At 37.7% G+C, this 13,122-nt stretch overlaps 1 protein-coding gene across 1 annotated transcript in view; it reads left to right on the forward strand.

Moving 5' to 3' along the window:
* The window catches only part of RAPGEF2 (Rap guanine nucleotide exchange factor 2), a 185,625-nt gene that overhangs the window by 50,607 nt on the left and 121,896 nt on the right, over positions 1-13,122 (forward strand). The window contains exons 2-3 of the mRNA XM_053975949.1: positions 6,689-6,759; positions 10,261-10,317. Coding sequence (XP_053831924.1) covers positions 6,689-6,759; positions 10,261-10,317 — 128 coding nt within the window. The remainder of the gene's footprint in view (positions 1-6,688; positions 6,760-10,260; positions 10,318-13,122) is intronic.

Raw genomic sequence — 13,122 nt, forward strand, 5'->3', positions numbered from 1 at the left:
CAGAACAAATATCCCCACCCTCCCCATGGTGGAGTTAAAAATAACTATTTTTGTGTGTCAACAACTCTTAAGAAGATCAGTACAATATCTCTTTTCCACTGCCTAGATGAAGTGAGGGCTTGGGTTGGCTGGATGGCCTGAAAGCTCCCTTCTGGTGAAGGCTGATTCCCAAGCTTACTCATGCTTGGTTGCTGTGGAGTGATGTATTGTCATGAATTTACCAGAATATAATGCATGTTAGTTGATCTATAACTATATAATGCTATATATAGTTGATATATATAATATAATGCAGGCTAAGATGGTAAGATTTTTCAGAACTTACAGGTAAATTTACAAGACTTATGTTCTTCCTTAAAACATGGTCCATGGAATTTCAGTCATGTATGAATGAAATGAGGACCATTAAACATATTTAATTTCACTGAAATGTTTAATTTCTTCTTGTATAGCTGCCAATTCAGCATCAACAAATTATTCCCAATAACTTAGGCTTTAGTTTATTTTAAGCCACAGATCTTTATGTACAATAGTGAAAATGGCTTGCAGAGAAATGTTGTAGCTTATAGTAAAGTTAAAAAGAAAAATTTATCTTAAAAATTAAAAATTATCTTAAAAAAATTATCTTAAAATGGTAGTATAATAAAATAGGTTGGATGCTGGCAGGCTTCCCATGTGGCAGTGCCCCCACCTGAATTTGAAGGTCCTGGTGTAAGAAAAAGAATGTTAAAAATTTGCAGACAAATAGTTCTTTTTAATCTCTTTATGGCTCAGTGATAAGTGTGTACATACCTGGGCATGCTCCTACACAGCAGTTATGAGTGTGTTCAGGTTTTTTTCCATTGCTAGCACACTGGAGGTGAAGATGAAATATTCCTCTTCATGTGTGCATGGCAGTGATTTTGGTATCAGCAATACTGGGTTTTTCTGTCACCATGGAAGTCAGTTTTTGCGGTTTGCTCCTGTGTTTTGCAGGTCAGTATTTGCAAGATGTGAGCTCCCCCTTACTGGATTGTTTATTCCCCCTCAGGTCTTGCCTGTAGAGGGAGATTTGGCTGGGGTAGCTCCCCCAATACCTGCCCTGTCTGCCTGCCCACCTCACTGTCTCTGGAGGCAGTGACTTGTGTCATCTCCTGAGCTGCTCTGGGTGAGAGCCTGGCATTTCAGTGTGAGCCAGATGTGAACAAACCTATGTGAGAGTGGCCACAGCTCCTCTGTGCACATGGAAGATTTTGTGTAGGCTGGATGGGATTGATGTTGCTGTGGTCCAGTCTCTTTCTTTTGGTGATGCTGGCACTGCTTTGGCCTCTGTGAGCCAGTACAGGCAGCCAGACAGTGCTAAATCAGTAGTAGAGGGGGGAAAAAAGGAATGTAAGTGCTTGGTATAGCTATCCTAGTGGCTGAGAGTCATATGATTTCAGGTGCTGAGTGTGTGAAGAAAAGGGAAAAGGAGAAGATCCTACAATGAAAGAGAGGCAATACTTCAACAACCTGGTTTTGGACTGTGACTTCGTTGCTCAATAAGAAGAAAAAACTGGGCATTGCTGCAATTTGGGGAGGTCCCAGTCTGAGCTAAAATAACTGTCTTCCTGCCAGCAGTTTCATGGTCTGTTGAAACCCATCAAAGACTTTGAGGTCCCACCTCCTCCGGGCTGCAGGAGAGTTGCCTCCATGACCTCGACACTGGAGCTCATGGGTCTCATGCTGCCAAGAGAGCAGCTTGAAGTTGTGTCCCTGTGAGCAGGTGCTCACCCTGGGGCCAGGGAGGTGGAGGAATCGGCATGGAGGGACTAGGTGGGACCTCCTGTCCTCACAGCAGTGAAACTTGGGCTTGGGGTGTGGTCTGGAGGGGCCTCATGTGATGGGGAGTGAGTGCATCCTTTGAAGCCTGGTTCTCCTGGTGGTTGTCTGAGTGTGAACTAAAGATATGTTACTTTTAAGAGATCAGCCTTTCAAAATACATTGTACTCTCAGCACACAGATCGTTTTGAGCCTCAGGTGAATATTAGGTGCTTTGAAAAGTTGCTTTTTTCTTCTATCCTTCAAGACCGTGAATCAAGAAGTTAGCTTGTTTTCTGTTTTTCCTTTTGATTTGAAAGAAACAAAACTATTATAAGATGAAAGCTGCTCTCTGCTTCTTTGCCACATCACAGAAATGAGTGAATTTCTTACTTGGAGAGCAATGAATTTCTCAGGATTTTGCTTAACTGTGGTGAGGATGAATAGTTGAGTTTCACACCTTAATGCAAACCAGGAAATCAGTGTAAGCTTGCAATTTTTAGAGAGGTTTATGTTTTTCAGTCCAAAATAACAAATTTTCACCTCTCCATCATCTTAATAAAGTAAAAATGTCTTCATTAAGTTATTATGAATTTGGGGCCAGCATTCTGGTTTGGGTTTGTCTGGTTTGTGTAACTGGCAAATATGTTTGAAGCACAAATCAAATGGATAGAAAGTCTGGGCATAAACATAGACAGATTTTTATTAGCATGGAGAGCAGAGGTAAGGTTGCAGACCAATATGTTTCTGCAGGTCTAATTGAAGTTGAGCTGTGCTAAAACTTGAGTGTCTGTTTTGTTTCAAAGTACAGTCAGAACTTTAAAGTGATCCATCTGACACCACGGAAACAAGTAAATTAAGAAATAACACTGAATTAAACAAATTTCATGCTGCTTCCCACACAGCAACCCAAGCATATGACTTTGGCTGCAGTACAGATTTAAGTGTAGACTAGATTTCAATCTTTTAGCTTTCATTTAAATAAAACCATGCTTTAAAAGCTGCACTAATTTCTGCTTTGCATTTAATTTTTGGGTTTGGAGTTTCCATTGAGATGTTTTTGCAAGCTGTTGCCACAACCTTTGTGTAGCAAGATCAGCTGAGGCTTTGCATGGCTTTTGCCTTTTTTTATTTTTTTTTTATTTTATTTTTTTTTTTTAAATTCTGCTGGCTAGATAAAACTAGGAAGCAGAAAGCTGGTAGCTCCTCTGTGCTTTTGGATAAGTAGTCCTTCCTGTAGCAGAATATTTAACCAGGTGATGATTTAACGTTGCTTCTTTTGACGTTTTCAAACTCTTAAAAAGTTATATTCGAAACAATGAAGGGAGAAACTGGAGAGAATGACGTTCTCGGAAATTTCGGTGGCTCGGTCTGCCCTCCGGTGGTTATTTGGGAACACGCCTTGTAAAAGCAGCATCTGTGCTGTTACTTGCTTACTTCTGCATATCCTGTGCATCAGCTAGAGGCGGCTTTCAGGGACACTGCGAACTGGCAGAAACGTTTGTGTAAGTCCCAGTGGGCTTACCTTTAGCTGCTGCTTTAAGGGTTTTGATTAACTAGTCTGTATAAATCATGTAGGCATGTCACATCCTTTAAAGACAGAGTTGTTTTCTGAGAAATTGAGAAGTTTAGCTTTTGTCAAGTGTCTTGAATGTCAAAATAAAAAACTTTCATAGCTTACATGCCTAAGTTTATGTCTGTGTGTGTTATTTTTGTGAAGTGATTTAATTTCAAGCATTTGGAATCTGCTTAAGATATTGCAATATTTGGCACAGATGTTTCCAAAAGACTCTTACATTCTGTCAATTCAGTTTGAATTAAGAAGTTGAAACAGCCATTTGTGTTCGATAATGAGTATTTTTGCCAAATAAGTGCAGTGTGATTTTTCCTGAGAGAAATGGAAAACTGATGTGACCTAACAACAATAACTTGACATTCTGATTTTATTTTTTTTTAATTGCCTTCCCCCTCTTTAATGCTGCAGGCTAACTGGAAATGTGCAGAGCCTACTGACCACGTATGAATATATATTTGCATTTTTGACTCTACTGTAGTAGTACTACTTTGCAGTATTGTGGAGAAGCTGATTGAAAGGAGCATTACTGTATTTTTGTTACTTCAATTTCAATGCCAAACTTTTGGTGCTAGAGGGAGCTGTTCCCTGCCAGACGCCTCTGGAAAGATTCCGCTTAAGGAATGGTCAGCAGCTCACTTTGGCACTTGTCAGAAATATCCATTGCATGGCAGCTGAGATGTTAGCATGTTTTCTTGCTGCCTGTTTTTTCTTTTGTTTTTTTGCAAACTGGAAAAAAGCCCCCCACCTTAGTTCTCTCAGTGATGAGATATCTTTACCCAGCAACTATGATAGAAGCACAAGTAAAGACTTCATTAATTGTGTTTTTTTTCCCTCTCCTCTCCCTTTTATTAGAGTTCATCAGATTTTTTTAAAATCTCTTTTATTCCTTTTTTTTTTTTAGTCAAGGACCTCCACCAACTGCAGTTCCTCATCTGGGAACCTATGGGATTTGCAAATATTTGACAAGTATGCTTGTATTTTGAAAGAGAATTTCTTACTTTAAAAAAAGATTTCACTAAACATACCTCATTGTTTGTGAAATTGGTCAATGCCTTAAGGCTGGGCTGGATGAGGCTTTGAACCACCTTATCTAGTGAAAGGAGACCCTGCTCATGGCAGGGGTTTTGGAATTATGATCTTTAACATCCCTTTTGACCCAGACTGTTCTATGATTCTATGACTCCCTTCCCTGATTTAATGCATTCCCCCTCCACTGAGTCACTTCAGCTGCATTCCTCTTGGAACACAACCTGTGTTCATCACTCCTTTGTAACAACTGTAGGGTTGATCACTGAGTTTATGTCACCCATCAGTTTTGGAAACCACATGCCCATGGGTCCATTCCTGGGTCTGTAAGCTAGCATCCTTAATGGTTCTCTCTTCTTCTGTGAATACTTTACAGCAGATAGTCTCTGCCACTCCAGAGAAAGATGGTGGCAGAAAGTTACTCTCCTTTTTCCTCTGCTTGTTGCTAGAGAGACTTGCTGGAAATGAGTTAGAGAAGTACTTTCTGGCCAGACTCTTTTCCATGTAAGATGCTGCTACCAGCATCTGATCCTCAGTAGTCCCCTCCCAGCTTCCCATGGCAGCTGTTGGCTTGTGCCGTGAAGTCCAGCACGTCTGGATGAGCAGCAGCAGTGCCAGGGGACTGCCTGGCTTGCATCTTACCCTGCCGCCAGCACAGGCTCCCAGGAGCCCCTGCTCACCTCCAGCCTGTCTGGCGAGTGAGCAGGTCGCTGACTACAGCAGACGTGTCTTTTCACACACTTTTATTTGTAGGAAGAAAAAGCAAAAAGGCGAGCCACTGCTGTATTTTCTCTTCAGAGCCTTGTGTGTACAGTGTTCCTCCATCCCAGTTACTTTTGTCTTTGATGTGCCCTCTGCTGTTTGCAGGACCAAAGCCTCTAGAGGGCAAGGGAACAGAAGGGCCAAAATTGAAGTGAAATTGCAGCACTTTGGCTTGTATGTTTCTTCTGCTTTTTCAAGCTGAACATTTGCCTTTTCCACTCTGAGAAAAAGACATTATTTTTGTTACAGAATGAGAGGCATCTATCTGGCCTTAGCCACAGAGTGTTACTCCTGGTATCTTTTCTGATCTGTTCCATGATTTTAACAACTACAGCATGTTTCTACACTTAATGTATTTAATGTATTTAATGTATTTAAGTGGGATTTTCTTTTTCTTTCTTAAATTCAAGTTCTCTCTGTGACATCAATTCTTTGTCTTTGCCCAAAGAACATTCTTTCATTGTGTCTGAAAACAAGTATTTCTGTACTTTTTAGGCAATTTTCAATTCACAGATATTTCACAGTGATCAAATCTTTAATAAATTTCTAGCTTTGATATATTCCATTACTTGAAAAGCATCTTCTCACAGTAAATTACGTGAGTTGTGTTGGTGTTAGTTTATTCTCAACTTTGTCTGCCTCAGTTAGTGATTGAGGACTGTTGCTCTGATTTTTAATGAATTATGGATCATACTTTGTCTCTCAACTAACAAGTTTTAAAATAAGAAAAAGAGCGATGAAACAGCATGAAATCCATGAGCCAAAGTTAAATCACTTTAAATAGAGGTTGTTGGCTTCACTGAAACTTTCTCTTAAATGCTGTAGTTATTTTAAGTGTAACTTGAGCAAAGCCTCTAGCCTGACATTAGTGTTTCCACAGTTGCATTTTAGGATGTTTTAGTCTTGGATGTTGTTCCCATATCTTTATTAATGTTTTGTCGGCTGGATATTGGAGGCCCACAATGGTTGAATATAAAATTTCACCATATTATAATTAGGATCATATTTGGTTTTTCTTATTATCTCATGCCAATAATTTTTCTGTTCATGCCAGCTTTTTTTCACATTTTAGATTGTAGATTATCTTCTGTTTGAAGAGGATACAATTTTAGAAATATTTCTGTACAATGGAGTATTTTGTTAGACTCTGTTGTACTTTTTTTCTTTTCCCCTGAACATGAAAAAACTGATTTCTTATGACCTTGCTTTACAAAGTAAATGAAAGTTTTGGGGATGTTGGCTTTGGAAAGCAGGACTGTGATAGTTGCAAAATAGTTCACTGTAATTCTGGACTAGCCTTGTTTCCTAGACGTAGAGTAATGACAGTAAAAGCAGATAGGTTTCTGTATTTGATGTGGACATGCTACCATTCTTCCTCGTGTGACGTTCCAGATTATAATCAAAGGTGTTCCTGCAGTTTGGCTTTAAACTCCTGGAAATATCACTACTACCCCTGTTAAGAGAACTTTGGATGCTTTTAAAACCAGTGTTTTAACAGTTTGTACCAAACTGAGAATACTAAAAATGTTTTCCTTATTTTTGTAGGACTTGGAGATTGTGTATTCATATTTACATGGAATGGAAGCATTGTCTAATCTGAGAGAGCATCAGCTAAGGTATGATATTGTGGCATTAAAAACCATATATGTTAATGCACTACAAAGGCAAAGGAATAGTAACTTTGGTAATCATATCCTACTCGTGTGTATCCTACCTCAACCTGCCTATCACTGCATTCTTTTCTTTCCTTCTTTATTTTTCTAACGCTTCCTCCTTGTATGTCTGCACAGTGTATCTCTATTTGTTCTGTCCTATTTCTATCTATTATGGATGCATTTGTTTTCTTTTCAAGCTTTAGGACTAGAAATAAATGCTTTACATACAGCGTATAAACCCATAAATTGATGAAATAATTTATGTAATATAGTAGTCATGAGAGCAGAGTCTGTCACCTTCTGTTTCAGTTTGTGCTTGCTTTTGTGTGGAAATTTTAGACACATTATGTACAATACAAATAATACTTAGTAAAGATATTTGGTAAATGTCATCCACACTTTTTATTAAAGTGCTTCATGAAGCAAATTAATTAAAGTCAAAACTTTCCCAAGAGCTTCCTATTTTTTTTTTTTTTTTTTTTTGGTAAAGACTTGTGTTTGGTTGATTTTTAAGTAATTGTTTCAGTTGTCCTCCCACAAGCATCTTACAGCAGAGGTTTCTCAGGGTATTTGGGAATTAGTGTGAGGCTGGCACATCTCCTGTATGCCCTGTGGGTAGAAAGGATGAATTACTGCTGTTTTATATCCTGAGCTTTGCCAGCATTTGCCACATCTGAAGATGCTGAAGCAACTTTCAGTTGATTAATGCTGGTTTGGGTTCTAATTTCTGGCCTCTTACTTCGTCATTCACATTCCCAAGCCAATATTCTGTAATTTGGAGAAAACAAAAGGCGGTGTTTTCTTTCTTTCAAAGTGCTCAAGACACATTTTGCAATGTGAATGTTAACTTCAAAGAAGTCTCTGTAATTACTTTTGCTTTGGAAGGAGGTCATGGTTACATTCAGTCGAAGTATTTTGTGTTATGTTTTTATATGCAATACTTTTAGCACGTGAAGCTTTGAATAGCTGGAGTTAAACTGATGTTAGCTTGTTTACAAAGATCAAAGTGTGCACATATGGTTGTGTGGTATGTTGATGTGTGCTTCTTGGCTTCCTGTGCAGCATGAGGTTCTTGCTGAGGAATGTGTGGAACTCGGCTCTCGCAGCATAGCGAATTCCTCAAAGAGAGCTTCTGTTTACAGTACCATACATGGAAAAGGCCGGGCTCCCGGCAGATGTTGGACTGAAGGCTTTTATAGTATCCTTTAGGATACAACTCTTCTTGTGGCAGTGGAATGCCACAAAAACCTCTGAGATTCATTAAAACTGAATGTATTCAATGTAGCCTCTAGTAGTGAATAACTTACCATATGGCTTGCTGGTGATCTCATATGTAATTTATTACATTTGTTCAGGAAGCAGATAAAGATCACGTTTGAGTGATTGAGCAAAAACTGGACGCCAGTATTGATCAGAACTAATTCAATTTTTCAAAGAGGAAGCAATCTAGGTTGTACAACTTGGTCACTGTCATTTCTAACTGTTCCACTGGAACACAAAAATTGAAATGCTTGACTACCTTTTGTAAGAGGCATTTTCTCCCCTATTGCTGTCCTAATAATGGGACCAAAATGCTGTAAAACTCAGTGCCAGTGGTGAGCTTGTGTGACTTTATCAAGAATATGTTTCCTTCTATCCCAATTCAGAGGGAAACAAAACTTGCTTGTTAAAGTGATTCTGTTTCCTGTGACTCCTGCCCTTATGTGGCACATTGCCCAGCATCGTTCCAGACCAGTAGGGCACAGACTACCCATGAATAGTATTGAAATTTTTAAATCTGACTCTTAGCAATGACTTCTCTTCTGGTATCCTGTCACCAGTGACTTCATGTCTGTGCTCCCCTTCCTTCCCTCTCAAAACAGCATCAGAGAGGGAAGATAAAAACCCAGGAGGTAGAAGCAGACAGTAGCTTTTCAGTGTCTGCAAAAGATTTTGACAAGACCCAACTTTATGGTGGAGAGAAGTGTCTGAAAAAAGATGGTTCTGTGGTTCAAAGTTTTTTGTTGTGCCAGGATGGAAAAAGATTGAAATTGATATGTAATATACAATGCTTAATTTCATACAATAGAGACATTTTTCAGTGAGAAAAGTTGGTCCAAAATGTAGATCTAAACTACCAGGGTATGGCAAAGACTGTGGTAGTAAAACTTGATTCTTAATTTTTATATCTATCTACAAACAGAATTAAGATCTCAATTTTCTATTAATGATTTATGAATAGTCATGATACCACTATAAGCCTACCACTTCTGAACAAAAGAAGCATTATTTCTTAGTGGGCTGAAGTAATAAGTAAAATCCTGTGAGAGATGAGTGCTAAGGTGACTTTTGCAGCAGTCTGATGACTATTGAAATGAATGATCTAGGAAATGGCAATTGATTGTTATGTCAAACCCAGACCAACTCTTACAGGCCTCAAATCAACTTTTTGGAGACTTTTTGCCTGAGTAGCAATTCTTGAGTGCTTTTGTCTGCTTATGATATTATTGCTGGCAGCTGGTCATTGATACACCGAGATTCTGATGATGGATTATGAGAGGAAAGAGAATTTATTTCCAGAATTTAAATATAGTTCCTTATTTGAATGTTCTCATGAGCCTCTTAGGTAAATCTCTGTCTGACTGTCAAATAGCCTTGGGGTTTGCAGTCTGCTTCAGAGCTGTGGAAAGGCCAGGGGAGGCAGTGGGATTTGTTTTGTCCCCACCCCCCCAGTAATTCACAGGGCTGTTTCCTTAAGGCACTAGACAGAAATGGCATTGTGATTTTTCTATATCAAGTTAACATTGCATTTCCTAGCATGTGGTAAGTTCTATTATAGTTGCTCTCTATTATGCCACATTTGTCAGGCAGACAGTGAATACGAAAGCACTTTAATCCTCCCCTCTATACAGAGGATTTTCCTGCAGGAAATTCTCTCCACTTTGAGCCCTCTGGGATTTCAGCATTAAAATCTCATGGTAATTTTCAAGTTGCTGAATTTTAGCAAAATGAGAAGCATTGATTTACCATGCAACATAATTTCTTGTTTTATCTATTGGGCCTTACTTGAAAAGGAGAGCAGATCTGATTAGTGTTGCACATAGTACATTTCCAACCATTTCTGAAATGTAGAATTGTTTTTATAAAGTTACTTGCTTTTATCACATCACTATGGAAAATGAGATCAATGTAATTTTCCCTTATTCTTATAGAATTTTTAATGGGAACAGCTACATCTAGTGTCCTAAATAAAATCTGATCTTGGATTATTATAAGTTATATTAAGTTATTCTTGGACCAAATAAATTAAATGCGTAGATTTTACAATTTGTTCTCTTGAATTTTGAATCAGCTTGGATTTAAATTAGTGGTTGGTTTCTGTAAGTGCTGGAGTTACCTGTGTAAATGCTGAGTAACTTTAGAAAGTGAAGTCTTTGTGACACTGATAGGAATCATAACTAAAATTGACTTCTTCTCTTTCAGACTGATGTGTGAAACTGTTAGATATGAAAGGCATGAAGCAAATGAAGTTCTGTACTAGTAAGTATTTCTGCTTCCTCTTGTATAATGTTGAAAGAATTAATTCATATTAAAGTGAGTTGAGGACTGTTTAATGCCAAAATTCCTTGCCTAGCGTGCACAGTCTGTAAATGTAAATGATCCACTTCATTTTCATCATCGAACACCAGAGAAATTTGCTAGTGCCAGGGAGAGAACTAACAGTGGCTCTTGCTTGGTGATGCATGTTGTATTAAATGTATATGAAATTAATATATGGATGTGGGATTGTCATTTAGTCTTACTTCAGTTTTGTGAAAGTAGTAGTGATCAGATTTTCGTGCCAGTGGTGCCAAACTGACAAATCTAACGTGGTTTATAATTAGTAGGGATGTGCTCTAGTGTCAACTCAGATTTACAGTAGAGAGCTGAGAATTGTAATTGCCTCATTTATGGAAGCAATTAATTGAAACAAAATGTTTATCAGATTCTTTGCTACCCCTACCCCTAAAATGAAAAATTGTCTAAGTTGTCTGGCATTATTTGAACATTTAATAATACAAATAATATACTTCTATGCCTTCTTTTGTATTTGTGGAATTTCTCCTAAATGGAGTGTCAGGAGGAAGATGAGATTGAGTAAACTCAAATGCTGGGCCATGACCATTCAGCAGAGTTAAATTAAGGTCTAACGAAACCCAGTAATGTTTTGTATGGGAAATACACAAGGTCAAAATCTATAGGTGGACAGATAAAATCTATAGGTGGATAGACAATTTTAATTAGACCAATACAATCTTTATTCATTTTACACTAATTTGCAAGGGACCATTGTGCTGGTGATTTGTCCTTCTCTAGGCAGTTGGGTCATGTATCCTACGTAACAGAGTTTTTGTTTAGACACAGTATTTTGATCATTCTAAGCACTTACTAAAATTTGAATTATATGCTGAATGAATCCATACTGCTAGCTAACCATATACTCAATGCAGGCAAAAATTACAGGAAATATGTGCCTGAGAAAATACAATTCACAAACAGGAGATTGTGAAATCTGGGTTAACTGGAAGTGCATTTTGCAGTTCTTTTGCACTGATTTTCTTTGTCACTCCTTTCATGTGACTTCATCTTCACTTTGGTTGTTTGCCTGTCATTCTGATTTAGTTGCTTCTTGACATTTTTTCCCCATGATTTATTCAAAAGATTTAATGGGCAGTTTGGCAGTTTCTGGATGCTAATGCAAAATGTGCTTGCTCTAGCATTTCACATCTCTGATGCAATGCTTAATGGGCTAAATGTGAAACTTAAAAACTCCATATTTTGAAACTAAAAATATATGTTCTGTTACTCTGAGCTGTAGCTTTACATTTTTTAATGAATAATTTGAGATCTGCTTAGTAAGAAAATCCCATGAAACCTGCAGTCTAATTTCAGTGTTCTATTTTTAGGGTAATGAACTTGAAGGGATCTTTATTTTTGTTTCACAATTTCAGCCTATGTGTTGAAGATTACTCTTCTAAAAAAACTGAATTTCAGTTTCACTATGTACATGTTTGGAAAAATTCTTTGAGTACTACAGGAGAGAAACAAAGTGATAGCCAGGCTAGGATTGATCCACTCAGCTATGAGCTGTAGGAAATCAGCTTGGAACATGCAACCTGGCTACTTTTTAATGAACTTACCAGAGTTATCACTTGATGCTCTTATTTTCGTCATGAAGGCTAAAGTATTTAAAGAGCATTAGATTTTAACATTTTTGACTGCTTTTTAAATTACCACATCTTCCCCCTGCCCCGTGATGGTATATTTGCATTGAAATCTGAAATTGGGTGCTATATCTATTAAAATAGCTGCAACTGTTGGAGCTGTTAATTGACCTGTGTGTTTGACCTCCCTGAGGCAAAACTTAATGTCTCAGTGCAGAAAAGCTAAATCTTTATCCCTAAATGCTGATGGGCAGACCAATGCAGTTGCACTGTTTATTTGATCAAAAATTTTTCATTGTGAAAACTGTGTCTGCTTTGTCAGTGGTATGTATAGAAAAGTAAGTTGCTATTGAGTCTATACAATGCTGAAAATAATTATGTGCATTCCTTACAAGCACAGCAATTATTTCATCCTACATTACAAAAACAAACAAAAAAAGTTGTTTATTTTCATAGAAGCTGTATAGATTTTTTTTTCTATGACCAAAAGGATAAAAAGGAGCACATTGCTTAAAATTGGCTCATCTCATCTGCATTTACTTTACTATCAGCGGGTGTACATGGTAGTGACAAATTCTCAAACCCTACGGCCATCTCACTGTTTAAATGGAAACTGGGTTATTAGAAGTGGCAGTTCAGCTTGAGTTATTCTTCATTTGCCGCTCATTCTACTCTTTTCATTTGATGGGAAGTTAATGACAAAAGAGCTTAAAACCTGCAAAGCAAAACTTGAGAACTGAGGCTTACTTGACAGGCATATTTGTTTTGTTTTGGTGGTGGTTTTTTTTTTTTTTTTTACTTGCTACTTAGATCTACTTAGAGATCTCATTCAAAATATATTTATTTTGGTCACTTAATATATGTTTTATCAGAAGTCCAAAGAAAGAAATGTTCTGTTGTCATATCTGCATTATAGTAATTCTTGATGTCTCCAACAGTGAGGTTCCAAATAGCATTTTCTTTAGAAAACAAAATTCCAGCAGACTTATGTTTTTACCTCTTTACAGTTGAACAAAATTTTTCAGCTCAAAATTGAATTTTGTGCTACGATGGCAGAGGATTCTTTGGCAATAAGTGGTTTGGATGTAAGCAAGTGCCTGTGTGTCTAATAAAACAAACACCTCTTTTTCCTCCTCATTAT

The sequence above is a fragment of the Vidua macroura genome, chromosome 4, assembly GCF_024509145.1.
Source record: "Vidua macroura isolate BioBank_ID:100142 chromosome 4, ASM2450914v1, whole genome shotgun sequence".
In the NCBI taxonomy this organism is placed as follows: Eukaryota; Metazoa; Chordata; class Aves; order Passeriformes; family Viduidae; genus Vidua; species Vidua macroura.